At 49.4% G+C, this 26,422-nt stretch overlaps 1 protein-coding gene across 1 annotated transcript in view; it reads right to left on the reverse strand.

Annotated features, from left to right (window-relative positions):
* Positions 1-26,422, reverse strand: part of PTPRT (protein tyrosine phosphatase receptor type T) — a 787,366-nt gene that overhangs the window by 33,324 nt on the left and 727,620 nt on the right. Inside the window, exons 19-25 of the mRNA XM_061125699.1 lie at positions 20,251-20,327; positions 12,532-12,568; positions 11,132-11,229; positions 7,733-7,849; positions 5,021-5,175; positions 2,555-2,690; positions 308-457 (exon numbers count right to left, since the gene is read on the reverse strand). Coding sequence (XP_060981682.1) covers positions 308-457; positions 2,555-2,690; positions 5,021-5,175; positions 7,733-7,849; positions 11,132-11,229; positions 12,532-12,568; positions 20,251-20,327 — 770 coding nt within the window. The remainder of the gene's footprint in view (positions 1-307; positions 458-2,554; positions 2,691-5,020; positions 5,176-7,732; positions 7,850-11,131; positions 11,230-12,531; positions 12,569-20,250; positions 20,328-26,422) is intronic.

The following is a 26,422-nucleotide window of genomic DNA, read 5'->3' on the forward strand; positions in this document are numbered from 1 at the left end:
GAAAGAGCATGAAATTCACACCTGTGTGTATAAACTTGTCTCCACCCACAACCTCAAGTAAGACCTGAGTTCCAGAACAGAGTGTTTTTTTATTAAAAAAAAGAAAACAAGACCCGGGTGTCAGCAGTCACTGAGTGACTGACCGGGGGGTAGTTGCTCATGGCTGTGCACTTTCTGTTCTGAAATTCCTTCTCAGGGGCTGACACTGGAAGGATACAGACACAGCCATTCCTGCAAGGGAAGCCCCGGGACTGTGCTTGGCGACACTGAGGCTGGCTGGGTCACGGAGTCTGGGATGTGCTCGTACCTGAAATTCGTCTTTGATCTGGCTGGAGTTGGTCTGGGGGTCCAGCCTGCTGATGTTGTAATAGAGGGAGCGGAACTCGCACACCGGGATGGCCGTGTTGCCGCAGAGACACGCTTCCAGGATGGCGTCGTGCACGAACACGTACTGTTCCTGCCAGGTTGAGCGGGGAGAGTCAGGGTACCAGGGGAGAAGGAGGGCCTGGAGCTTGCTGCCCATAGTCCATCCCTGAAGGGTGGACTGCCTCTGAAGGGTGGGCGTGATTCATGCTGCAGAATCACTGCTTTCTACCCTACGACCTAAAAGGCCAAGTAGCTGTGTTTCTTGGTAGCTGTCTGAGCTGAGCTGAGTTTTGCTCCCTGTGTAAGACTGAACAGCAGAGTCATTAATAAGAATCAGGAACTTCCGGAAAGGGGCTAATGGTGTCCAGCCCGTGGCCCATCAGCTTTCAGCTCTCCCTGCTGAAGGCTGCTCACTGCAAATCCTCCGAGGTTCAGGCCGAGGGCCTTTATTTCTGGCCCTGGAGGGCACACCTGGGCTGTGTACAGGGCGAGCCAGCAGGCCTGAGTAGTTCCTGCCCTGGGGAGGAGGCCTCAAGCAATGCCAGGTGGAGACTTGGGGGTGAACGCCTGTGTTCTCTGTCTCTTGGGTGGGAGACCTGAAGAGCTGCTCCTCACCACCTCAGAGTTCCCCCGGCAGAACTGGGCTCCAGCTGTCCAAAGGGTCAAACAGCTTGTAAAATACCTTCCCAGTGTTAACGAGCCCTTCTTTCAGTTCCCCACTCGCCAACCAGTGAGTCTTGGGATCAGCCCCCAGGTAGACCACTGGCCCTCCTCTCTTGGTCTCAGGCTCTGCTCTGGAAGCATGGGTCACCCTTCTTCTGCAAGCCCAGCTCTTTGCACCTGCCCCAATCCTCCTGGACACCATCCCCCTTCTCTATGCCTTCAAGGTCTCTTTCCCTCGGGAGAGTCTGCTCCAAGCCTACCAGGCAGAAGCTGGTGCTGTTACTTTCAGGCCCCTAACAAACATTTGTTGAGTGACTATTCTGCAGAACTAGCCCATCTCTTTATATGAAATGTTTACCAGAGGCATCATGATGCTCCTATTAGAACGTCTGTCTCCTCCACCTGACAGCAAAGACCATGATTCATCTAAGGCCAGGCAGCAGACTGCCTTCCATGTGCACGAACCTCAGAACAGATAAAGCAGCCTCTCGGCTTTAGCAGCCTCGCCAAGAAGCCTGCAGCCTGGCCTGTGGGAGCTGGCTCGGAGCCCACAGCAGGGTCCTAGGGTCTAACAGCCTGTAAGTGAGGGGACTGCCTGCAGAGCCAGCGGTGACCAGCCAGGCCCAGGGCCGTGGGGGATTTCTCCCTGCAGGCTGATGATGGATGCAGCTCTCTATCTGCCCCAGTTCTACCGCCCGGGCACCTACAGCCGCATTAGAACCAGAAGATGGGGAGACCAGGGCTTCCAGGAGTGGGGTAGGCAGAAAAGGCTTCCTAGGGAGACAGTGCGGTTCAGGGGGAAGCACGTGGGCCTTGACGTCACCTGGTCCCAAGTCCTACCACTGTGAGGCTATGTCAAGCTTTGGGAACACCATTTCCCAGTTTCTTCATCTATAAAATGGGGGTACTAGCAGGAGCTACCCCTGAGGGTTGTTGTAAGGAGCAGAAACAATACCCTGAATACAGAGGACCCAGGGTGATGCCTGGCACAAAGCAGGAGCTCGGCAATAAAGATGAACCCCTTCCCTGTCCCTCACATCTGGGGCTCTCCATCTGGACGCCTGGAGGCCTGCCTCTCCCTTGCGGGCAGGGGTTGTGCGTTCTCTCTCTCGGAGTCCCTGAAGCCTGGCTCGGGAACTCAGTAACTTTACCGAGTGAGCCATTCCTGCATGGCCTCACTCGATCCTCTGCACACAGGAAGCATTCAGTCAATGCCAGTCCTGTCCTTCTCTCTCTTCTCCTTCACCCAAGGCAGGGACCCTATTCAGAGAATACCTGAAACGTGCCACTCAGTCACTGCTTAGATGCCCTCAGAGATGGGGCCCCCAGCACCATCCTCACTGGTGGGAGTCCCTGACCTGGGGGACCTCAGGCTGGCAGGGTTGTCCTAGCTTCTGTGATGGTCTCACCATAGCCAGCCACGGATCCAGCGCCTCCCGCTTCTCCATGCCCGCATGCCTCCACCCCCAGCCCCTCCTCGGCCGGGGCTGCAGGTGGCCAGGCCAGACTCCGATCCGGGACTCACCTCCGTCTGCACCAGGTTGACCCTCTGGGCCCGGAGCTCGCGCACGCAGTTGAAGATGTCCACTACCCCTTCGTTCTCAGCCATGTCGAGCATGGTGTCGATGGCGATGAAGCAGCCGGTCCTCCCGGCTCCAGCACTGCAAGAAGGGACGGGGTCTGAGTTAGGGACCCTGGGGTGGGGCCAGCTCTGTCCCCGAGGACCCTGCAGACAGGCAGGACGCTCTGTCTGGGATTCAGACAGAATCCCAGCATTGCCAGGAGACCCTGAGCAAGTGATTAAACTGAGCCTCCGCTCTCTCTTTTGAACAAGCTGCCTGATTTCTGTGAGCCTCAGTTTTTTCACATATAACACTCCTTCCTACGGGATGCTTGGGAGGACTGATTGGTTTATTTCAGCTTCACATAGCAATTAGGCGCTTACTACCTGGGGTCAGACCCTCGGGATCAAACCCTGACTTGACCACTTACTAGCTGTGTGACCTTGAGTAAGTGACTTAATCTCTCTGGGTTTCAATACTCTCATCCATAGAATGAGGCTGATAATAACAGCATTAATAGCACAATACATGTAAATTGCATGAAATTATGTTGATAAAGCACAACGTGTGCAAATTGCTTCGCCCTGTGCCTGGCTACAGAGCCATTTCTCATAAACGGTTGCTACTTCTAGTCAACAAATATTTATTGAGCACGGGATGCTGGGCTCAGGAGTGAGGATGTAAAGATGAGTCAGACATGGTTCTTTCCCTGAAGGATTAACAGTCTAGGGAGGGGACAGCATTGAGACGCAGAGAAGAGTACTATTTTTAAGTGCCCACTGTATGTCTGGAATTCTCTTAGGTACATAATGTATCACTCAGTGAGTGTTAGTCGCTCAGTTGTGTCCTACTCTTTGTGACCCCATGGACTCTAGCCCACCAGGCTCCTCTGTCCGTGGAATTTTCCAGGCAAGTATACTGGAGTGGATAGCCATTTCCTTCTCCAGGGGATCTTCCCAACCCAGGGATCGAACCTAGGTCTCCTCCACTGTAGGCAGATTTTTTACCATCTGACCCACGAAGGAAACCCAAATAGTATACATTGGCCAACCCATCTAATCTTCAGGACAGCCTTGGGACTGGGTACCACTCTGCTCAGGTGTGACGGGGTGAGTTGCTATGGAGACACAGACATGGGGCATCATGCAAGGAGGGCCTGATAAACACTTGCCACTGTCTCCCTTTCTTCCTTATGCCTGCTCTGGCTGCTCTCTGGGATATGGGGCTTGTTCAGGTGCCCACTTGTGTCTGACTCTTTGTGACCCCATGGACTGCAGCACACCAGGCTTTTCTGTCTGTCACTGTCTCCCGGATCTTGCTCAAATTCATGTCCATTGAGTCAATGATACCATCCAATCATTGAGGGTGAACATTTTACTGCCCTTGGATTGTCATGAGATGTAAAGCAGAGATATGTGTGGAACGCTTAGAGTGCAGAGGGTGATCAGTATGCCCACCGAATCCTCAGTGGCCTCATCTGCAAAATGGGGTTTCCGATTCACACTCTGCTGTTGTGATGAAGGCACACAGACACTGCCTGAGACAGGGCCTCTGAGAAAGCCATAGCCCATGCTGTCTCTCCTTGATTTGGCTCAAGACCTTGAGTGACGTGGACACTGTCAGGGCAGAAATAACCTGCATGCAGTTAAGAGCATACAGGGTCTGTAAAGATGGACTGGGTCCAAGGTCACACTGGGAAAGAGAGGCGCTGGGAGGGAGGGAGCGAGCATGCTGGCCTTCGGGTCCGGACATCCGCCCTCCTCTGACTCCGAATGTCCTTGACATGACACTGCACCTCCACCCAGGAGGATTCTAAGACGTGCCTGTCATTCCCAATGTGACTTTCTGGGTCACGGCTGAAAATATCCCTTTTCCATAATAAGGTAAAACCTGACACTGTCCATTTTCTCTCTATGAAGGATCCTGTAGGCCAGCAACTGATTTTTAAAATAACAGAAATGAAGAAAAGCATACTTCCAGGGGGCACCCCACCACCATACCAAGGAGCTGAGGGGGAGCATCTGGGGAAAAATCATGTTTAATACCCTGGTTCTGCCATGTCATACCTATGCGACCTGAACAAAGCATCTGCCTTCTCAGTGCCTTGGTTTTCTCATCTGTAAAATGGGAATGATAGCAACGGCCACCTCTCAAGGTTGGGTGAGAAGTAAATGAAGTGACATGGGTGAAGTGCATGTGCAGCAGGTGCCAAGTCCGTGCCCTCAGGGCAAAAGCAACGGTAACAACTGCTATTGCTGCTATTACTGTGGTTCAGACCTCAGGACCCTGGTCTCATCAGAAAGGGCTGGGCAGAGGAGACACAGGCAGGGTGCACTTAGAGCAAAGAACGAAGGCCACCGGACCACCCCCCTCACCGAGACAGCAGAGCGGCAGGGGCCTCCCTGCTTGGTGCGGGGCCTTTCACTTACCTGCAGTGAACCACAATGGGCCCGGCTTCCGGGGGGTTGAGGAACTTGACCTGGCGGACAAAGCCCAGGAGGCCGGTGGCGTAGCAGGGGACGCCGTGGTCAGGCCAGCTGGTGAAGTGGAAGAGCCGCAGCTCCCGGATCTCGTGGTAGCCTTTCTGAGGAAGGAAGGGGCCTCTGTTCCTCCAGCTGCTGCCCCACCCACCCTGCCCAGCACCCACAGCGAGCCCCGAGGCCACGAGCAGCCGCATCCAGCCTCCCTGCCGTCAGGGAGGACAAGGCCCTCGAGGGTTAACAGGTGCTGCAGGGATTCCGCATCAGCCACATCCGGGAACTTGGGAAGTGCATATGGTAAAACTGACCGCTTCACTGCAGGACTTCTCAGAGCCTGAGCTGTGCTAACTACACACTGAATTCCCAGGGGTCTGATAACACCCACGCTGTTTGCCCATGGGACCCTCTTTTGCTAAATGCTTTATGGGACTTATATGCAGCAGAACAGATTCAGAAAAATGGTAGCCTTTGACTCCAAGTTCAAGCTGTTTCCAGGGGAACATGAGGCCTTTCAGGGTCGGAGGACTGGTGTTCCTCAGCTCTCCAGTCTTGTCAACCACAGTCTCCGTGACTTTCAGTCAGAAAGGTAGACCTCTTTATGAATCAGATTCTTATTTGGGATGATAAAAGATGATACAAAGAAAAGCAGCACTTCTCTGGCTGATGGGGACGGTGGGGTCTCATGCTCCCAGCCTTCCCCTCCCTTCCCACTCCAGGCTAAACGGTGGTTCTCAGCTGGTCCACAGTCAAGTGCCCCCTAACCACCTTTCTCTACTTAGCAATCTCCTGCAGATATCAGAGGCGCTGAGTAGGAAGGCTGTCTGATTGCTCATTTTTCCAGTTAAAAGATATTCAGGGCGGGTTGTCTGTGCCCAGCCTTGTGTTAGGCACTAGGAAGGTGGAAATAAAACCATAGTCCCTGTCCCTGGAACAGAGCATGGTGTAATGGGGGAGACAGGCCCCGAAGTGGACCTTTAATTCCATTAAAGTACAGAAAGGAGTGTGTAAGCCCATTAGGGAGAGGGGAAATCAGAGAAGGCTTCCTGAAGGAAGAGGTGCCTGATCTGAGTCTTGAAACATATTAACAGTGAAAATATATAGCTGATGTTTATGAAGCATCTGCTATGTGCCTATTACTCTTCTGATGACTTCAATGTATTCATTCATTTAATCCTCATATCATCATCTCTATATTAGGGATGAGGAAAGTGGGGCTAAGCAAGGTTAAGGAATGTGTCCAAGGTCACACAACCAGTAAGCTGTAAAGTTACAATCTAAAGCCTGGCTGTCTGGCTCCACAGTCTGTCCTCCTAATGTTAATGATACACCGAGGCCTGAGTGATAACCAGTGGAAGAGAGAGGGATTCCGAGACAAAGCAGCAGCCAGGGCAAAGGCTTGGGGACAGGACTTAGCCTAGTACATGAACAGAATCACAAACAGCTCAGAGCAGCTCCCGAGGAGAGTGGAAGACAGGCAATGACGAGCAGTGGGACCTAGGGAATGGGAAGCTGGGTGGGGAGCTTCCATCCTGGAAGGCTTTTATTCCACTGTAAGACCTCCGCGCTTTATCCCAGAGGCACTGGGGAGCCATAGTCGGACCTCATCCCAGAGGCACTGTGGAGCCGCGGGGAGGATTCCCAGGTGGTAACACAGAAGGGGAAGGGCATCAGCAGATGGGCACTTGGGGAGGATCACGGCAGCTGCTACGTGGAGGATGGGTTTGGGTGGGTGGGTCAGGGGGCTGTGTAGAAGGCACTGATGCCCACCCAGATGCTCTTTCCTGGGCCAGTGCACCCCTCCCCAGCTCCCTTGACCTTGGCTGGGACAGCTCACAGTCACCCCTGCTTCAGAGAGTTGCTCCCAGCCACACAGGAGCCACGCCCCTTGGGAGCAGGCCATGGGCAGGTGGCATTCAGTGACTAAGTGACTTGGTCAGTTTGCCCAGGACTGAGGGGTTTCCCAGGGTATGGGACCTTCAGTGCTAAAGCCAGGGTGGTCCTGGCACAAACCAGGATGATGGTTTACCCTCGTGGACGTGCAGTGGGGTTGGGCTTAGTGTACAGTTCTCAAAGCACTGACGTCCCAGTGCTTTTGCAACCTCAGGCCTGTGGCCACTTGGATCATCAATATTAGTGTTTGGATAAAATGGCAACTATGGTTTTGACAACTAAAATGACTCCAGACACTTGTGGGACAGAGTTACCCACAGTTGAGAAGCACAAGCCCAGAACATGTCAAGATTTTCTTTTCCCTCCAGACTCTGCATGCATCTTTCCCCCTGCCTGGGATAGTATTCCTCCTGCTCTGCCCTTGGCTGGCTCTTTCTTGCCCTACATTGTCTGCTTAAATGCCTCCTCCTTCAGGAAGCCCTCTCTGATCACCTCATCCTCCTGTGGATTTCTGTTTCCCCCCTTGGCATGTTTCCTCTGTGACTTTTATCACTGTATGTCCTTATTCTGTCCCTTAATCTAGCGAATTCCATCTGTCCTTCCTGCTAGGGGTGAGATCCTTTGGAGCAGGATCCACATCTATGCTGACTGCTGATCTCCCCCTGGTGCCCAGTACAGGATGGGGGCAGAGCAGCCCCTCGGTCACCGCGAGTCCTGAAATAAGCTGGCTGGTGTGGGGGGCAAGCTGTGCACGGCTGCAGGGCCGCTTACCTTCTGGACGGTGAAGGTGCGGATGACGTACTCCGCCAGGGGCTCTGTTTCGATCAGGGTGACTTTGATGTCTCCGTAGACCTCCGTGTCATCGGGCCAGTAGCGCACACACTTCACCTGCAGGAAAGGACAGGGACAGTACGAGTGAGCGGATGGCCAAGTATGAGCGGCCGTCTCATTTGGCCTTCCCGTCCTAATAAACTCCAGGGCGACCTCAGTGGACTTGCAGTCAAGGGGTTCCCAGCTGGCCAAGGGAAACTGTTAAGTTGCTCAGTTGTGTCCGACTCTGTGTGATCCCATGGACTGTAGCCCTCCAGGCTCCTCTGTCCTTGGGATTTTTCAGGCAAGAATACTGGAGTGGGTTGCCAGGCCCTTCTCCAGGGGATATTCCCGACCAGGGATCGAACCCATGTCTCCTGCATTGCAGGCAGATTCCTTACCAACTGAGCCAGCAGGGAGGCCCTCCCAGATGGCCAGGGAGGGCTGGGGAGGGGCAAAACGCACAGGGAGAGGCTGGCTCCCGGAGGAGCCGGAGCTGTGGGGAATAATCGGGGTACCTTCCTCGGCAGAGATCCTGGTACTTTTCAAACCCATGGTCACGCTAAGAGATCAACTAGATCTGGGTGAGGCCTCCCCATGGTACCGGTGAGCATCACACTCCAACTGGGAGGTTTGGTGACTCGTCCAAGGTCACGTGGCCGGCTTTCTGCCCTTGGCAGAGTCCTCTTTCTGTGATAGGCTGGGGCAGCTGAGTAGTATCAGCAGAGATGAGAATAAAAGGTGGGAAGCAGTGCAGAGGTGGAAGCGGACGTGGCTGGGAGAGGGACGTTAACATTAGGAGGCGGGGCTTGTGGGCCGGAAGGAGAAAGGCTGGGCAGAGGAAGGAAGGTGCTGGGCTCTGAAGGAAGACGTTTGCCGCTGCTCTCTGCCCCGCGCGTGGGTGCAGACGCCGTGAACAAGCGAACCCCACACCTGACTGTGAGTCACATGCCGCGGGAGGAGAAAGAGATGGTCTGCCCCTTAAAAGAACAAAAGTATTACCATTCCAGGGGACGCCGCGCGGCCCAGAGTGGCATTTCCCACAGTGTGTCCCGCTGCGTGCTGACAGGTGTTAGGTAAAAAAAAAAAAAAAGAAAAGAAACAAAAACAAACAAAAACAGGTTTTGTGGTCAAATGAGTTTGGGAAATGCTGGATTAAACAACGTTAAGTAGGCCGCTTTTGCTACAGGACTGCTCAGCTGGTTGAATGTGCTAACGCTAAGGTGCTTTGCAATTTTTCCGAAAGGGGCGAAGAGTCCACAGCATTTCCCAAACGTATTTAACCATGGAACCCTCTGCTAGCTAAGCATCCTGCAGACTAGCAGCCCATGGAACCCACTTAGGGAAATGCTGGTTTAGTGCAACAGGGTGTGGAGGCAAGTGGATGCACTGTTTGTCCTAACACTGTGTAGCTTCCAGGAAGTCCCGAGACCTCTCTGAATCGGCTTCCTGTGATGAACAGTAGCTAACACTGTCTAATGGCTTTTACCCCCTCTAGCCCTGCTGACTAAGTCTTCTACGAATGCTTTACACAGATTACTTTAATGACTGGTCACCATACTCTGATGAAGTAGATATTATCATTAGCCCTATTTGTTTTACAGATGAGGAATCGGAAGCAGAGGGAACCTAAGAAAATTGCTTAGGGTTAACTGTCAGTAAGTGGCAGGGGGGAGCCAGGATGCAAAGCCAGGCTGTCTGAATAATGACCAGGAACATCGTCTCGGACAACTGCTGGGAGGATAAAGTGAAATAATGCATATCCAGTGTCTGGCAGAGAACTTGGCTCCTTCTCGGAACTCCATGAAGAGATGGCTCTCCAGTCCCTTCACCCAATCAAATTAGACTCATAATCAAGGGAATCTGTCTCCAGTGGGGACATCTGTAGAACAGGCTAGAACGTGCCTCCGATTTCTTAAATCCTGGGCTGGATGTGTGGTCCACAGTAGCTGCTCCTTGAGCCAGAGTCCCTGGGGAGCAGTCTTGATCATGACCTCTAGAATGAGAGTCAAGAGTCAAGAGACAGTGGCTGGGTTCTGTCTGAATGACTTCATAGCAATTACTCCGCCCCTTGGGTCTGTTCCCTCATCTGTAAAACTGGGGAATGTACTCAATAAGAGTGGGCTCAAGGACAAAGTCTCTTCTGGCCCTAAACTCCTATTAGGCCATGAGATGTCCACAGCCTTGAATTATGACTAAGAGCCCAGATCCTCCCCCTGCCCATTATCTTGGAGGCTGGGATTCCTTTAATTTTACTGGATTATCTGGTTCTTTCCAAAACAAAAACTTACCTGCGCACTCTTTAGTTAGCGCCTGTGATAAGTAAAGAGCCCTTCTTAATTCTAGTGTCTGTGAACCCTGCCTTTAAACTCAGCAGCCCACCCACAGCACACAAGCCACAGTTTATCAAGTAGGTGAAAGCGAGTTGAAAAGAGCAGTCCCATTTTTAAGCCCTAGGAGTTGCTAAGGAGCACAGAGGAGAGAGTCAAGATGAACACAGTGAGAGACCAAGGTCTGGACCCTGAAGAATGTCAAAGCTTCGAGGAACAGAGGGTCAGATGCTGCTGAGAGACTGCGTACCATGGGAAGAGAGACATGGCTGTTGGATGTGTCGACATGAAGGATGCTGGGGACGCTGACTGATGCTGGGATGGAGGGAAGAGCTGCTGGAGTGGGTGGAAGAGAACAGAAGTGAAGAAGCAGAACCTGTGTGTGGGTCTTCAGAGTTGGGCGGAAAAGTAGGGACAAGAGGAAGCAGTTTTGTTTGCTTGTTTTCCATTTTTAAGGGGGGAGGTACTCAGGGTGTTTGTATGCTGAGGAGAATGATCTAGCAATGGGAAAGAATTACTTTCCAAGTGAGAGGGGGAAGGATGAGAAATTTTTGAGTGGAATCTGTGATTCAGGGCACTAGGATTGCCTTTGAAAGGGCAAGAGTCACTTCTTCTATCATATGAGACTGGGCCATAAGAATAAGCCAATAGTCTACCATTGAAGGTCAACAGAAACAGCCAGGCCTTATGGCCCAGCCCGATAATAGAGGGGAAGAATGAGAAGATGGTTGTAGACACGAGTAGAATGCAGCTTTGCGGTGTGAAGATGAGAGTTCACATCTGATGGCTGTGATTTCCTCAGTCTACGAGATGATGGCATCAGCAGAGCGTGAGGGTGGAGAAAGGGGTGGGGGGTGGGGTTTGAAGGGTAGAGACCTTTGTTCCTCAAGTGGGAACAGGAGGGAGGATTTCTCCCTCGTCGGGGCCATGAGGGTGAAATGTGGAACGAGAGGCGCTTGGAACAGACAGATGCTGGGCAGTGGCTCGCCAGCCAGCATCCTCTATCCAGGCACCCGCGGGAGGGGCTTACCCTGCCCACTTCCACGAGGTTTGTGACCATGACGATGCTGGCCGAGTTCTCCTGCCAGATCATTCTCCAGAAGTCCTTCACGGTCTCCTGCATGGGACCTGCCAACAGAGAACGGGACAGGGTCAAAGGCTGAAACTGCCAGGAAACAGGCAAGAGGCTTGTCCCTCGCAGCTGGTCAGTGAAGGCTCCGGATGGGTGAATAACAGTGAGGTCAGCCTTCCCTGTCGGACACCCAAGTAGCTGAGACTGGGGCATGAGAAGAGCCACGCTCCAACGTGCAGGGTCTACATGCCCGCAGCTTCTCCTCTTCATTGTCCTCCTGCTCAGAGCCTCTCAGAGGCTCCACTTTCCCACCGATCCACTGTCTTGTATTTGGGGTAAATAACATAGCTTAAGGGAATTTTCAAAAATTGGGCTCTAGATCCTCAGTGAAAGCTGGGAAGGAAATTGACGTGAGGGTGGGGTGAGAGGGCAGAGGAGCCGCCGGGAGTCAGATGCTGAGAACACAAACAGAAGAGGCCCAATTCTCAGCTTGACAAATGCATTTGCCTGGAGCCTGGGCAGAAAGCAGGGCAAAAAAGCAAAAAAAAAAAAAAAAAAAATGGGAGATAGGATCTGAGAGTCCAAAGCAATTTCCTTGAAAATTTCTCTTTTAATGTCCTGGGCCTTCATTGTTTTTAAAATTACAAGAGTAATAGATCCTTTTGATACAAAATTTGGAAGGCCATTTCTCTATATAAATATATATCTATGTATTTACTACAAGAAGCATTATATCTACTCCAGGCATTTCTCCATGCCCTTAAAAATTCTTACCATGAAAATTTTCATAATTTTCCATAATATAGAACTATCATGCTTTAACCAATCTAACATTTGTTGGGCACTGAAGATTTTTCACTTGTTTTCCTAGCAGATACCACTGTGAAAGGTAGGTATCTTTATATATGTCATTGCCCACATATATAATCACACACAGGATCTCCTCCCAGAACAGTTTGAGAGGGAGAGTCATTTTTAGATCTTCTGATAACACCCTAGTAAGTTGCTTTCTAGGAGAGTCGGCCTCCTATCTCTTCTAGGTGTACATCCGTCGAGGAGATAAGGCACCATCAGCTCCAGTTGGGGGCGGTGGATATTGATGGCACGTGCCTGAGGCCAATGCTTTTGGTCCAGGGCCCATCTTTCTTGACCATTTCCCAGTAACACCTCCCTCCTTTCTCCCTTACGTCCCTCCCCCGCTTCCATTGCTGAACCTGTCACCTCCTTCCCTCCCAAACAAACAAACGGACAACCTAAAGACCTCTGGAGCCTCTCCAGTCCTGCTCCTATGTAACGTCTTGGCTGGTGGAAGCTTATTCCACTCCCCCCTCTAAGGCAAGGGCCCTTTCGGCTCTTACCTTGAGTTGCGATGTAGTGCCGAGGTCGATGGTACCCCTGAATGAGAAGAGAAAAGCACAGTGAAGGGCCTCTAGTCTAAGCTTGCAAAAGGCACAGTACTAGTAATTATCCTTTCCCAGGCTTGGTTTCCTTATAAACAAAATGAGGCTAGCATTAGACATTTCCCAGACAAGTGGCTAAGATTAAATAAGCTACTGAATATAAAATGCTGAGTCAATTGCTAAATGTTAGCTGTTCTTATGGCTCCTTGTGAGGGGCCCCAAACAGGCTTGTCTTGGAGCCATGAACTGGGAGCCAAGATTGGATGAGCATCAGTTGTGGCCAGGCACACCCAGAAAGAGGTGGAGAAGGAATTTTCAGGTTTCTGTGGGACATCACCCACCACCAAGCCTTTCCTGAGCCATGATTACATGCAGAACACTGTGCAAGGCCCCAAAGGGCACCAGAGAGAAAACAACAATTGCGTTGTTGACTCCTTGCATTAGTAACAATTAGAAAAAGAAAACTGGGAAGGCTGCCACACTGCCTCTCTGCCACATGGCTGGGCTTGAAAGGGAAGTTCCTTTCACTAGAGAGGGCCCCAGGTGGGTGTGACCCAGAGACTGATAAAGTCATTTTCTAGTTCAGAGACATTTTCCTGTACATTTCAGGGTCTTCAGTAGACCCTGCTGGGCTCTGATGTGGGGTTACTCTGGTGCCTTATCAGCCTAATCACTGGGGAGAGGTTGAGGATGACTTTCTCTTCTGTCTGGGCCTGGACTACATGGAGGGTCCCCTCTCTTGTTACAAAGAGGAAATGTATCGTATTGGGTAGAAGTTCAAGTTTTGGAGACAGATCTGTATTTAATACATGACAATGAATGTAATCAGTAATAACTGAATGACTAAATGAGTAAACAAATGAAGGAATGGGTACGTCTAAAAGATATAGATGCCAAATACGGAGCCTGCTGGTGGAAAGGTTGTTGGAAAGTCCTGAAATTTCACTTTTAATCTCAGGAGAAAACAAGTCATAAAGTTTAATGAACAAATAAACTGTCAGTCCCAACCCAAGGCCAATGTCATGGCTACAATGGTTGGATGAACCACCAGGAATCAATCCACCCACCCGGACTCTTTGTATGAGTGGTCCTATCTTTGGAAAGTTGTCAGCTTCTTGGGGACAAAGACTGCCTCCTAAGTTTTAAAAACTTGTCTGTGGAGCCTAGTACAGTGTGAAACCCAGAGTGATGCCCGATAAACAAGCTCTTGAGAGAGACCAACCAGGATGGCAGCATATAATTATTAGAGAAATGCAAATCAACACCTCACACCAGTCAGAATGGTCTACACTTAAAAAAGTCTACAAGTAACACATGCTAGAGAGGGTGTGGAGAAAAGGGAACAGTCCCACACTGTTGATGTAAACTGGAGCAAGCCACTGTGGAGAACAGTATGGAGGTTCCTCAAAAAACTAAAAATAGAGATGCGATATGATCTAGCAATCCCACACCTGGACATATATCCAGACAAAGCTATAATTCAAAGAGACACATGTAGCCTGTGTTCATAACAGCACTATTTACAATAGCCAAGACATGGAAACGATGTCTGTGGACAGATGAATGGATAAAGAAAATGTGGTACATTTAGACAATGGAATACCACTCAGCCATAAAAAAGAACAAAATAATGCCATTTGCAGCAACTTTGATGGATCTAGAGATTATCATACTAAGTGAAGTAAGTCAGTGAAAGTTGCTCAGTCTTGTCTGACTCTTTGTGACCCCATGTACAGTCCATATATATATACCCCATATATACAGTCCATGGAATTCTCCAGGCCAGAATACTGCAGTGGGTAGCCGTACCCTTCTCTAGGGGATCTTCCCAACCCAGGGATTGAACCCAGGTCTCCCTCATTGCAGGCGGATTCTGTACCAGCTGAGCCACAAAGGAAGCCCAAAGTAAGTCAGAGAAAGGCAAATACTGTATGATGTCACGTATGTGGAATCCAAAATAGATACAAATCAACGTATCTACAAAACAGAAACAGACTCACAGACCTAGACAACAGACTTGTAGTTGCCAAGAGGGAAAGGGGTGGGGGAAGGATGGACTGGGAGTTTGGGATGAGCAGATGCAGACTTTTATTTATGTATATAGAAACAACAAGGTCCTACTGTATAGGAGGCGCTAACGGTAAAGAAACTGCCTGCCCGTGCAGGAGATGTGGGTTTGATCCCTGGGTCAGGAAGATCCCCTGGAGTAGGAGATGGCACCCCACTCCACTGCTCCTGGCTGGAAAATTCCACAGGCAGAGGAACCTGGCGGGCTACAGTCCATGGGGCCACAGAGATGTGGACACGACTGAGCGCACATACACACCTGTTAGCACAGGAAACTACATTCAATATCCTGTGATAAACTCCAAGGGAAAATAACAGGAAAAAGAACATAAAGAGCTGTATAACCGAGTCACTGTGCTGGACGGCGGAAACGCACACCAACACAGTGAAGCAACTGTACTTCAATAAAACAAAGTTTTTAAAAAGAACGAAAAGCAGCAGAGCATGGTGGGTATGTGCTCAGACTCCGGATTTAACAGCCTGGGTGTGAATCCTGGCTCTGTTCCTAATGGGCTGTGTGGTCTGGGGCAGGTTACTTAACCTCCTATGCCTTAATTGATTTTTTGCTGTTAAATGGGGATAACAGCGTTTACATTATAGCCTTCTGGTTAGGATTAAGTGAGTTAATAGATGACCGTTACCATGCGTCAGGCAGTAGTCTAGAGGTTAACACATACACCTTTGCTAGTATTATTTTACTGTGTGTCTGGAAAGCATTTATCGAGTGCCTACCACGATTCAAAGTCTGCACTGGCCCTCAGGGAGATCCTGAGACGGTGAACCCTTCCCTCCTCTCTGCTCTCCCCGCAGATGTAGTAACTGAGACCCTCTCTGAGCCGTGAGAGGTAGGGAGGACAATGAGAGGCACAGAGAGCTCTGTTCCTCCCAGTCAAGGCCGACCGTGCTTTCAGGATCACAGGAAAAAACAGACTCTGGGAGTTCTGCTGAGTAGGTCTGGGACTAGAAAATGGTACCCTGGAGTGTGGAAAGATGGGGTCTCTCAAGTCCATGGTCTTCTGTCATCCCTGCCATCATTCCTTCTTAGAGTCGTCATCCTCCTTGATCTGGGCCAAGGCCTCAGGCTTGCCTCCCTACCTCCCACCTTCCCACCTGGTCTCAGAGCCCATCTGCTTCCTGCCAGGGTGAATGTCCCAATGCCCATCTCATTATTATTATTATTTCTCCACTTCAAAGCCTGCAATGGCTCCCTGCTGCCTGTATAATAACGTCCAGATTCTTTAGCGTGGGACTGATCACCTGTCTCCATCCTTGTCTCCAGACTCATTCCCAGCTGTCCCTCTCGAGGCCCTTCCAGGTACCCTATGTCCCAAGCTTCCCTTCAAATGAACCCTCTTTCCTCCTGAGTGGTCCTGCAGGGCTTGGGAGATGCCCAATCAACACCCTTATAATGTATGGTTTTTTTTTTTTTTTAATGCTTTCTCTCTCTGGGCCATTGGATAGGCTACCCAGAGCTGGGCGCAGCTTTCAGCAAAGGCTGGCTGTGGCATACACGCATGAACACGTCTTTTGAGGTGAGCTTGGGGCACTCCTTTAATGCCCCGGTTGGCAGACAAAAGGCAAAAGACAAAATGCATGGAATCTGGAAGATTCCAACGCACTTCCCTGGTGGCTCAGATGGTAAAGAATCTGCCTGCAATGCAGGAGACCTGGGTTTGATCCCTGGGTCAGAAAAATCCCCCAGAGAAGGGAAAGGCAACCCACTCCAGTATTCTTGCCTAGAGAATTCCAAGGACAGAGGAGCCCGGCAGGCAACAGTCCCTGTGGTCGGCAAAAGAGTCGGCCACGACTGAGTAACTAACACCCTCACTTCACTCACGATGCACTTCGGCATCAGTGGGGTGGAATTCTGAGCAAGGCATTCACACTTCAATTGTGGGGGTTTGATGGCTTAGGTTCACTATTCTGTTCATTCGCTTGGTCACTCAGTGCTTCAGTATTCAATCAACAGGCATTAACTGAGCATCTACTACTCGGTACAAGGCCCTAGTGATACAAAAGTGGACCAGATGAATGTGGGCTCAGATTCCAAGCAGCTTGTAGACATCAATGAGTTGAGATAAGGGCCACCGAGGGAAAGATCTGGGGCTCTGGGGAGCTCCGCCGGGAAATGGACTTGACCAAGGAGGCCAGAGAAGTGGTCAGTGAGGTCACTGCAGTTGAATGGGCCTCTTAAGCCTGGTTTGTGCATCTCAACACCCCTGTGATTCCCATTTCATCATTCATGAAGCAATATTCTTAGCTTTCCTCCCACTCTCCCCATGCTGACTGGCTGTCACGTTTCTATCCACAGGCCTTAGCGCTGGCCCTTCCCTGGGCCTGCGTCAGCTGTGTCTGTCCCCACGTAACCCAGGGGTTTGCTCTCTCCTCCCATCCAGGCTTCTGCTGGGACAGCAGTCACCTCTGCAGACAGTCCACCCTGACATCCTTTTTTTGACTTTCTCTGCTTTACTTTTCTTCAGGGCACTTAACACCAAAGTCTTTGTTTATTTACATGCATAGCGTCTGTTTGCCCAGTTGAATGAGGGCTCCAGCAGGGCAGGGCTGTAATGGGCTGTCTCATGGCTGTCCCCCCAGCACGGAGAAGTCTGCCTTGGCCATCACCTTGATAAATGCATATGGAATGAACGCCTGCCTGCTGCGTGCCTGTCCACACATGGCGCCCGAGTCCAGAGACCCTCTCTGGCCTCCTGGAACTCGTACAGTCTCCTGAAAGAAAACATGCTAACGATCGGACTCTTTAGCAATTGGAGATAAAAGGAAATGGACTGCTTATTTGGGGCTCCTCCAGGGATCTGCCAAGAGCTGGTACAGAAACTTCCTAACCTTAAAAGAACTTTGAGTTCATTGAAGTCCCACCTACACAGCACACAGATCAACCGCAAACCTGCGCTGGGCCTGCCTCCATCTGTCTGTGAGCAATGGGAAAGAGGTTTGCATCCAAAACACATTTATCTCACTCTGTACTCATGCATCTGTTACTTACTGGGGACCCAGATATGATATTTCTTTCCAGACTGGTCATTTATAACGGATTCAAGTGGCCAGTGCATCCCTGGGTGTGAAACAAAGCTGCCAGTGGCACGGTTCCGATGACAGCAGAACTGCGGCCTCTGGAGGCCTCGACGGGGCTGGCCCCTTTCAGCTCATGATCCAAATGGAGTTGTTTTAGTGCATCGTCAAGATCCAACTGGATAAATGATTCGAGCATGGGCAGTCAGCCCTTTGGAGGGCTGGATTTCTGACTGGGTGGAAACTCGGGCCAAGCGGTGAGCCTGATAGCTACCTAGGGTGAGTCCTGCCAGGCATCCCCGTAGTGACCCCGGGAATCGTGACTCTGCTGGAGTATATAGTAGGCCCACACCCGGTGCAGTTCCCCTCCCTCCACCCTGTGCTGATAACACCGTGCTGGAAGCTTGTGTGTGGTGTCTTCTCTGTCCCTCCACTGACCCTCTGTCCCCTTCCATGACCTGCGCGTGACAGGGGCTGTGTCTATTTTGACCTCTACGGAAGCTCCAGACCCAGTTCCTGACCACACACAGGCCCTTTGTTAGCCAGGGTCCCGGTCGGGTGGGGGGGATCTAGGGACCATGCCAGGCGTTTCAGACAGAGGGAATGCCATGCAGAGAGCTGGTTATACAGGTGATGGTGGAGCTAGGATGCATAACAGAGAACAGTGGGCTGCCCAGAGATCGGCAATAGCAAGAGGCTATGGCCACCCCAAACCAGCAGGTATAATGGGAGACAGAGAAGCCGCCACGTGTGTGGCCACAGGAGCTAGGGCCACGTTGTTGAGGCTGGACCACCCTGGTCGTCCTGGTGGATGGAGCTGGAGCCACTGCTGGAGCTGCCATCCCAGGAAGCAAGAGAGGTGGAGAAAGATGATGGCTTCTCCCTTCCTTTCACCCTCCTATCTCCCATCACACCTTCCTTAAAGGGGTCAGCTCTCTCTCTCTGTAACCCACAGCCCCCACCCTCGGCCTCCCTCTGCCCACATACACACCAGCAAAGCAAAGCAGAACAGGGAAAGACATGGAATAGATCAGACGGCAAAAGATAAATGTCTAACGTGAGGCTTAATGCGTATTTGTTGAATCAGTGAATTATCTGGCTCAGCTTAGATTATGGGAAATTCTAAAGCCTGCCACAGTACCTTATAGCTTCCCTATAAAAACGCCTGGGAGTCAGAAGGACCCGGGACGAACTCTGAGCCTTTCGTCAAGGTTCTTGGGCCTCCCAGCTGAGGTCCTGAGAAGCCAGGCTTGCATCAGTCATGCTGGGATGTCTCTCTGGCCCCAGTGACCATGCTTCCCTTTTACAAACTCTCTCACTTCCATGTACATCTGTCTCGGCCCCTGTTGTATTTAGTCCTTTCCTCCATGTTCTCTGGAACACTGAAGCGGCCCCTTTCCTAATTGGGGGTCTTAATCACAGACCCTCTTCTCTCTCATCTGTCTTAATCTCAGTAACAGATAAGCCATCCCACAGCTCAGTTTTAAACTGGTCACCTCCTTGATCAAACACTTTTCATAGCTTCCTCTTGCCTACAAAATAAAGTCTGACTTCCTATGTTTGACCATAAACCATCCATGATCCGGTGCCAGCCTTATTTTCTCTGTTCCCATTACAGAGTCTTTCCTCCCCTCACACTTTGCTGCGCCATATCCTCCGCCACATCTCAGCTTGTGTGGTTCTTTGGCCAGAGGTCCATCTCTCCCCTCTTTGATTTTAAATTCTACCTGTGCTTAAAGCTCTGGTTCACATCGTACTTCTCATTCCTGATGGAAGGGTGACTTTCCCCCTCACCTCTGAATCCCTGTGGCATTTTATCTGAACTTATGACACTCACTTTCTAGTTTGCCCTGGAATTATTGATGTGCACAGCTTATCTTCCTGCTAAGGTTTTAGAAGGTAGAGACCATGGCATTTTTAGCTTTCTGGTTCCCATAGCATCCAACTCTGAAACTTTCATTACATAAATGGCTGTACCTTTGAATGAATGAATGAATAGGCAAACAGACACACACACAAGAATTAATGGGACTTCCCTGAGGTACAGCAGTTAAGAATTCGCCTGTCAAAGCAGGGGACACGGGTTCGATATCTGGTCTGGGAACATTCCACATGCCATGGGGCAAGCAAGTCCATGCATCACAACTACTGAAGCCTGTGAGCCCTAGAGCCTGGGCTCTGCAACAAGAAGAGTCACTGCAACGAGAAACCCTTGAACCCCTGCTAGAGAGTAGCCCCTGCTTGCTGCATCTAGAGAAAGCCTCTGCACAGCAACAAAGATCCAGTACAGTGAATAAATACATAAATAAAATTTTAAAAAAATTTAAGAACTAATGGGTGAATGAATAAGGCTGGCAGTCCTGGGCTCCACAGAGCAGGTTACTCTAGCCACCCTGAAAATGAGTGCATCTTTAGATGGATAATCAACTTGGGTTACATGAGTCACAGGGAGGAGCCAGACCCTGTGGACTTGCTCTAGGAGGGCCACTGTCTAGGGGACTGGCTGGGGGGAAAGTCACAGATTTGAGTCTGCTGCAGCCCGCCCAGAACCCAGCCCCCCAGCCCCGTGGAGAGCCTCACATCGATGTAGTTGGCGTTGATGTAGTCAGAGTGCGGGTCTCCATCCAGCACCAGCAGTCTCACTCGAGAATGGTCGTCTGCAGAGAGAGCAGAAGACAAGGGGGTGAGTGATCAGAGGGCTTCGGGCAAGGAGCCAGCTCTGCCTGCTTTAGAGCCGCCATCTATCTATCAACACACACCAGGCATCACGCCAGTGACATACCCATTCTCCTTGAAGCCCTAGCATCACCCTCAGTTATTATCCCCATGTACAGATGAGGAAGTGGAGGCTCGGGGAGATTACTCTGCCTTACAAAGGGCCTATATAAGCTCCTTTGCCCTTCTGGTTCTGATTTTGTCATTACTTACTGGCGAGACTCACCTGCCTCTTTAAATCTTAGAGATTTTGTCATTAAAAGCAGGTAGAGATGCCTTCTGCAGAGGACAATGCAGGAAAGACCGCATGAAAACACTCTGGAAGCATCTCGGGAAGTGCGATCAGGATAAATATGCTCCATTTTCATGCTTTCTTAAAACCAGCAAATGTATCTATTTTCTTTGAGTGTACAAATGCTCTCCTTTTGCCTCTTGGAGTATTATTGCAACAGATTGTCAGTCACATATTGTTATCAATACTATCATTCAAGTGAAGCTGACTAAGTCATTATAAAAGAGGTCATCAATAACTAAAAATCGTGTTACAGAGAATACCATTTTAAACACAATCTAGGCATAAACAAGATGTGCAGGCTTTAGTCAATGGCACGCTTACTTCAAATAACACCAAATAAAAAACAATTAAGGAAAAAAAATCTTCTTCAGCAGAAGAATCAGGCTAATCCTTTACAGTTAATTCAAGTGAGCTCCGACACGCTAAAAGACACCCAAATAGAACATCCGGCTTGGGTCTGGTGAGGGGGAGAGGCTCAGCTTGCTGTCCCCATCACTGGGTTCATATCACCGAGTGTTGCTGCCTCCACTGGCAGGGCTGGGGTTCCCCAAAGGTGGACTGGGGAGCCCTGGGCATCCGCAGGGGTCTATGGGGATCAAGGAAGTTGCGTCAGCTTATCCTACAGGCCTTTCCAGAACCTTGCAGTTTATAAGCATATCTACTACTACAAACCGGAACCCTCAAGAACAGGGACATGATGCGTCTTGCTCCCTGTTCTATCCTCTGCACAGGTACTTGATAAGTACTTGGAGAGCAGGTGAACGGATTCTCTCTCTGGACTCTCACAGTGACCTGGGAGAGAAGCAGGATGGATGCTGTGAACCTTTGTTACAAATGAGGAAACTGAGGCTCCCAAGGACTGATAGGCCACATGGTCAGTGGATGGTGGAGCCTAGAAGAGTGAGGTTCTCTTAACTCTGAGCTCAGACACTCCTGATTCCCAAGAAGGGTCTAAGCAGGATAGGAGTAAGCACTTCATGGGTACTTGTGCTTAGTCGTTCAGTCGCGTCCAATTCTTTGCAACCCCATGGGGACTGTAGCCTGCCAGACTCCTCTGTCCATGAGATTTCCCAGGCAAGAATCCTGGAGTGGGTTGCCATTTCCTTCTCCACGGGTGCACAGCAGAGGCGTTAACGACAGCGAAGTGGTTACCTAGGTGATGGAAGAGTTGAGAAGCCAAAGGGAGGAGGGAAGAGTAATTCGGAGATAAACACTCACAAGGAGACACTGCCTCCCCAGGGAGGGTGGGTCCCATTTCACAGATGAAGAAACTGGGGCTCACAGAGGTTAAGCAAGTTTCCAATGTTACACAGTTTGCAAGTGGCAAAGCTGGGATTCTCTCCGGACTGTCTGACCTTGAATCTCTGCTCTGTCCACACAATATGCTGTCCCTGGACTTGCACCATCTTGCAGGCACTGGAGTCTGTGCAAGGGTCTGGACCCCAGCTCCTGCAGTGGGATTTCCAGGGGACATCCACCCAGCGGGGCTTCAAACAAGGTCCAGCACCTGACTCTGAGCTCAGACTGTTAAGTCTTATTACCAGTGGTTACAAAAAACTACAAGCCTCAAAAAAGTGAAAAATGCAAAATGTATTTTCACTCATTGGTCTCACTAATGACATACTGATTCAAAAATCTCCTTTATTTATTGAGTTATGCCTGCCCTTGGGATCTATAGCACTGGGAACAGAGGTTTATTTATTTATTTATTTTTTAGTTATCATTTATTTTTATTAGTTGGAGGCTAACTACTTTACAATATTGTAGTGGTTTTTGCCATACACTGACATGAAGGAACAGAGGTTTAAAATGTTGAAAGGGTATTTCCTTTAATATAAAATGGAATTTAAAGTCTGAAAGCAAATGTGATTTAAAAAGAAACAGAAACATTTCTTTTAGCTGTATGTTCTTAAAGATGAGAGGTGTCTCTACCACCAGGTATTTGTCAGTATCACCTCTTCATTTATTAAGAACAAGTTCGGGGACTTTGTGGCTGGTCCGTTGGCTAAGACCTCCCAATGCAGGGGGCCCAGGTTCGATCCCTGGTCAGAGAACGAGATCCCACATGCTGCAATTAAGAGTTCTTACGCCGCAATTAAAGATCCCACAAGCTGCAACAAAGATGGAAGACCCATGTGCTGCAAGTAAGACCTGGCACAGCCAAATAAATAAACAGCTTTGGGAAGTGATATGTGAATGAGGCGCTGAAAGTAAGACTTGACCAGTGGACAATGAAGAAGGGTCTTTCCATCAGCGAGAACAAACGAAAGAATGACAGCAGGGGTCCTGGGAAAGCAAGCATATTGGATGAGCTACAAACAGGGTTTCTTGTCTTGTGAACATGGAGTGGGAGGGGATTAGCAGCCGGATAAGAAGCAGAGGAGGTGGGCGGGGCTTAGGCTACAGAGGGCTTTCTATTCCCTATTCAGATGCTTAGATGCAAGTCACCAAGCTGGGCTCTGCAGAGCATCCAAATAGAGACTCTTTTCTTAGACAGTGGGAGCATACTTTAGTACAAAACGATCAAGGTTTATTCTCACACAGGCTATCCTGTGGCAGGCAGGATAGCAGACATGGTAACGGGAGCTCTGAAGCTAGGAGTCAGTTCTGGGGGCAAATCTTCGTTCCATCACTTAGCAAGTCCATTGATCTCTCTAAGCCTTGGATTCCTTAGCAAAATGCTATATAGATAAATATTATACAGCTCCGAGAATATTGGAAGGATTAAATGAGAAAATGCAGGCATGAGAAGTATGAGGATGTTAAGAGAATGAAAAGACAAGTCACAGATTGGGAGAAAATATTTGAAAAAGACTATCTGATAAAGGCCTTGTATCCACAGTATACAAAGAACTCTCAAAACTCAACAATAAGAAAATGGTCTAATTTAAAAATGGGCAAAATATCTGAATGGAAAGCTCATCAAAAAGGATGCACAGACAAAAGGTGAGCAAATGAAAAGATGTTCAGTATCATATGTCATTTGTTGGTGGTGGTGTTCAGTTACTGAGTTGTGTCTGACTCTTTGTGACCTCATGGACTGCAGCATGCCAGGCTTCCTTGTCCTTCACTATCTCCTGGAGTTTGCTCAAACTTATTTTCATTGAGTCAGTGATACTATCTAACCATCTCATCCTCGGCTGCCCCCTTCTCCTTTTCCCTTCAATCTTTCCCAGCATATGTCATTGGGAACCAAAAGCTTAAAAAACAAGAAGCTACCTCTACGTACCTACCAGAATGGCCAAAATTCAGAATCCTGATAACACCAAATGCTGGATGTGGAGCAACCGGAATGCTCCTTCATTGCTGATGGGAAAACAAAATCTATGTAGCCAGTCTGGAAGACAGTTTGGTAATTTCTTCTAAAACTAAACACTCTTATCATATGATCCAGCAATTTCTGTCTGGTATTTGCCTAAATGAGTTGAAACTTACCATCCACACAAAACCTGCACATGAATGGTTATTGCAGGTTTACTCCAACTGCCAAAATTTAGAAATAAACAAGATGTCTTTCAATAGGTAAATGGATAAGCAAGTCATGGTACATCCAGATGATGGGACAGTCTTTGGTAATATAAAGAAATGAGTTCTTAAGGCATGAAAAGATATGGAGGAAACATACATGCACACTGCTAAGTGAAAAAGTCAGCCTGAAAGTCTTCATACTGTACGGTTCCAACTCTATAACATTCTGGAGAAGGAAAAACTATGGAGGCAGTAAAAAGATCCATGGTTTGGGGACCTTTGGGGAGAGATGAATAGGTGGAGCACAGAGGGTATTTAGGGTATTTAGTGAAACCTCTGCAGGATCCTTTACTGGTGGATACCTGTCATTATACATTGTTCATATCCTATAGAATTGCACAACACAGGGTGGATTCAAATGGAAAGGATGGACTTTGGCTAATAATAATGGATCAATTTGTTTCACCATTGTAACAAATGTATCACACTGATGCAAGAGGTTAAAAATAGGGGAAACTGAATGTGGGTGGGAGGTAGGGGGTAGAGAGGAACTCTGGACATTCTGCTTAATTTTTCTGAACCTAAAACTGCTCTTTAAAAAAGAAAAGTGTGACGCTGGTGCCTGGTATGCAGCAGGTGCTTAATAAATGGTGGCTCTGGGCTGGATGTGAGGCGGGCAGTGAGCTGATGGCAGAGGTGGCTAGAAACTTTGTCCTTCCCATGTGTCCTTCTGTACAAAATGTCAATCCATCTTTCTGCAGAGGCAGAGTTACTGTGTATATTCATGAAAGGGCAGAATTCAGCTTATGGGTCCACCAGAAAGGCGCTTCAAGGAGTAGCACTGCCCTCATGGTTTATTTATTCCTTCTGGGAGATGCTAACATTATTCTGTGTCTCCTTCCCCTTCTAACTTTATATAATTAGAAGGATAAAAAATTGTGTTTATCCAGACGTACATGGAGAAAGATGGGGCAGCCGGCAATGTAAAAGAATTTATACAAAGTAATTTACAAGCAGCCCAGAACGTTCATTATGCTTTATCTATATTTTGCAAGCTTGAGAAACAGCTAATCTGGTACTCCTTGTTTGATATTCAAGGCGAGGGAGGAAGTCACACAGAGGAGAAACAAGCTCCTCGATGGGGATGTAAGAGGAACTGCAAGAGCCTGGTCAGGAGATGAAGGGCCAGCTCTGGCTCAAGGGGAGGAAAAAGCCAGTGGAAGGTTTTTTCCTTCCAGTAGAAGGAAGACATAATAGGAAAGCCATGGAGATCCAAAGAGCGCCCCCGCCCCAACACAACTCAAGAGGAATGAAAACACTGTGCCTCTCAAATCAACCTGTTCCTTGTGGTTTTAGGACAAAGCCCAGCGGGAGGTCATAGAAGTTTAACAAACAGCTCTCTGGGGAAAGCAGTGGCCCTGGTCTGTAACATCTGCTGACTTCTGTGATAAAAATACTCCCACCATGACTGATACCAAGTTGCCAACATGGCATCAAGGAGCTCACAGAATTCCTGAACATTTCCCCATCAGCTCCAGGACACCACTGACCTGACCATACCCCACAGTGCTTTGCATGATCTGAGGGTTTGGGGCCTGTTTGCCAGTCCAGCCCCATGCCTCCCTCCCCACATATTACCCTTCTTTCTGTTGCTCAAGTGCATGATGTCTGCTCTGGCCACAGGGCCTTTGCACATGTAAAGGGACACCCTCAATCCCACAAAGCTGGCAACATCTCACTCTCCAGCTCTCAGCTCAATCTTCCTTTCTCAGGAAGCCTTCTGTGATCTTTCCACCGTAGACTCTGACAGCTTCCTGTACTTGTCGTCAGAGCTCTTAGGACAGCTGTATTTCTGAGACTATCGGACTAACCCATGGCTCTCCTCCACACCCTATTTAAGAAAGGGCACCCCGTTTACTAAACCCTCTACAGGGTAAGGCACAAAGTAGGTGTTCAACAATTATCTGTTCAATATATGAATTATACTGTGTTTGAAAGGCTAAGAGCCAGTAAAGGGCTGGGCCCTTTGCTTTTAGCCATACAATTGATTTTGGGTAACCTGGCTTGAGATCCGGGCTCTTTCCTGTATGCAAGGCTGGCATAGTGTGCCTGGATCCTGGCTCAAATTCTTCCTCTCCTTGTAGCTGACCCTCACCCCACCTGCAGACCCAAGACTGGCTGCCAGCTGCTGGGGATGGGCAGGCTCTGAAGGCAGACCTGAGGTCTATCACTAACTCTATCACCTGAGGCAGCTGACTTACTTTCCCTGAGCCT

The sequence above is a fragment of the Dama dama genome, chromosome 23 (genome assembly GCF_033118175.1).
Source record: "Dama dama isolate Ldn47 chromosome 23, ASM3311817v1, whole genome shotgun sequence".
Classification (NCBI taxonomy): Eukaryota; Metazoa; Chordata; class Mammalia; order Artiodactyla; family Cervidae; genus Dama; species Dama dama.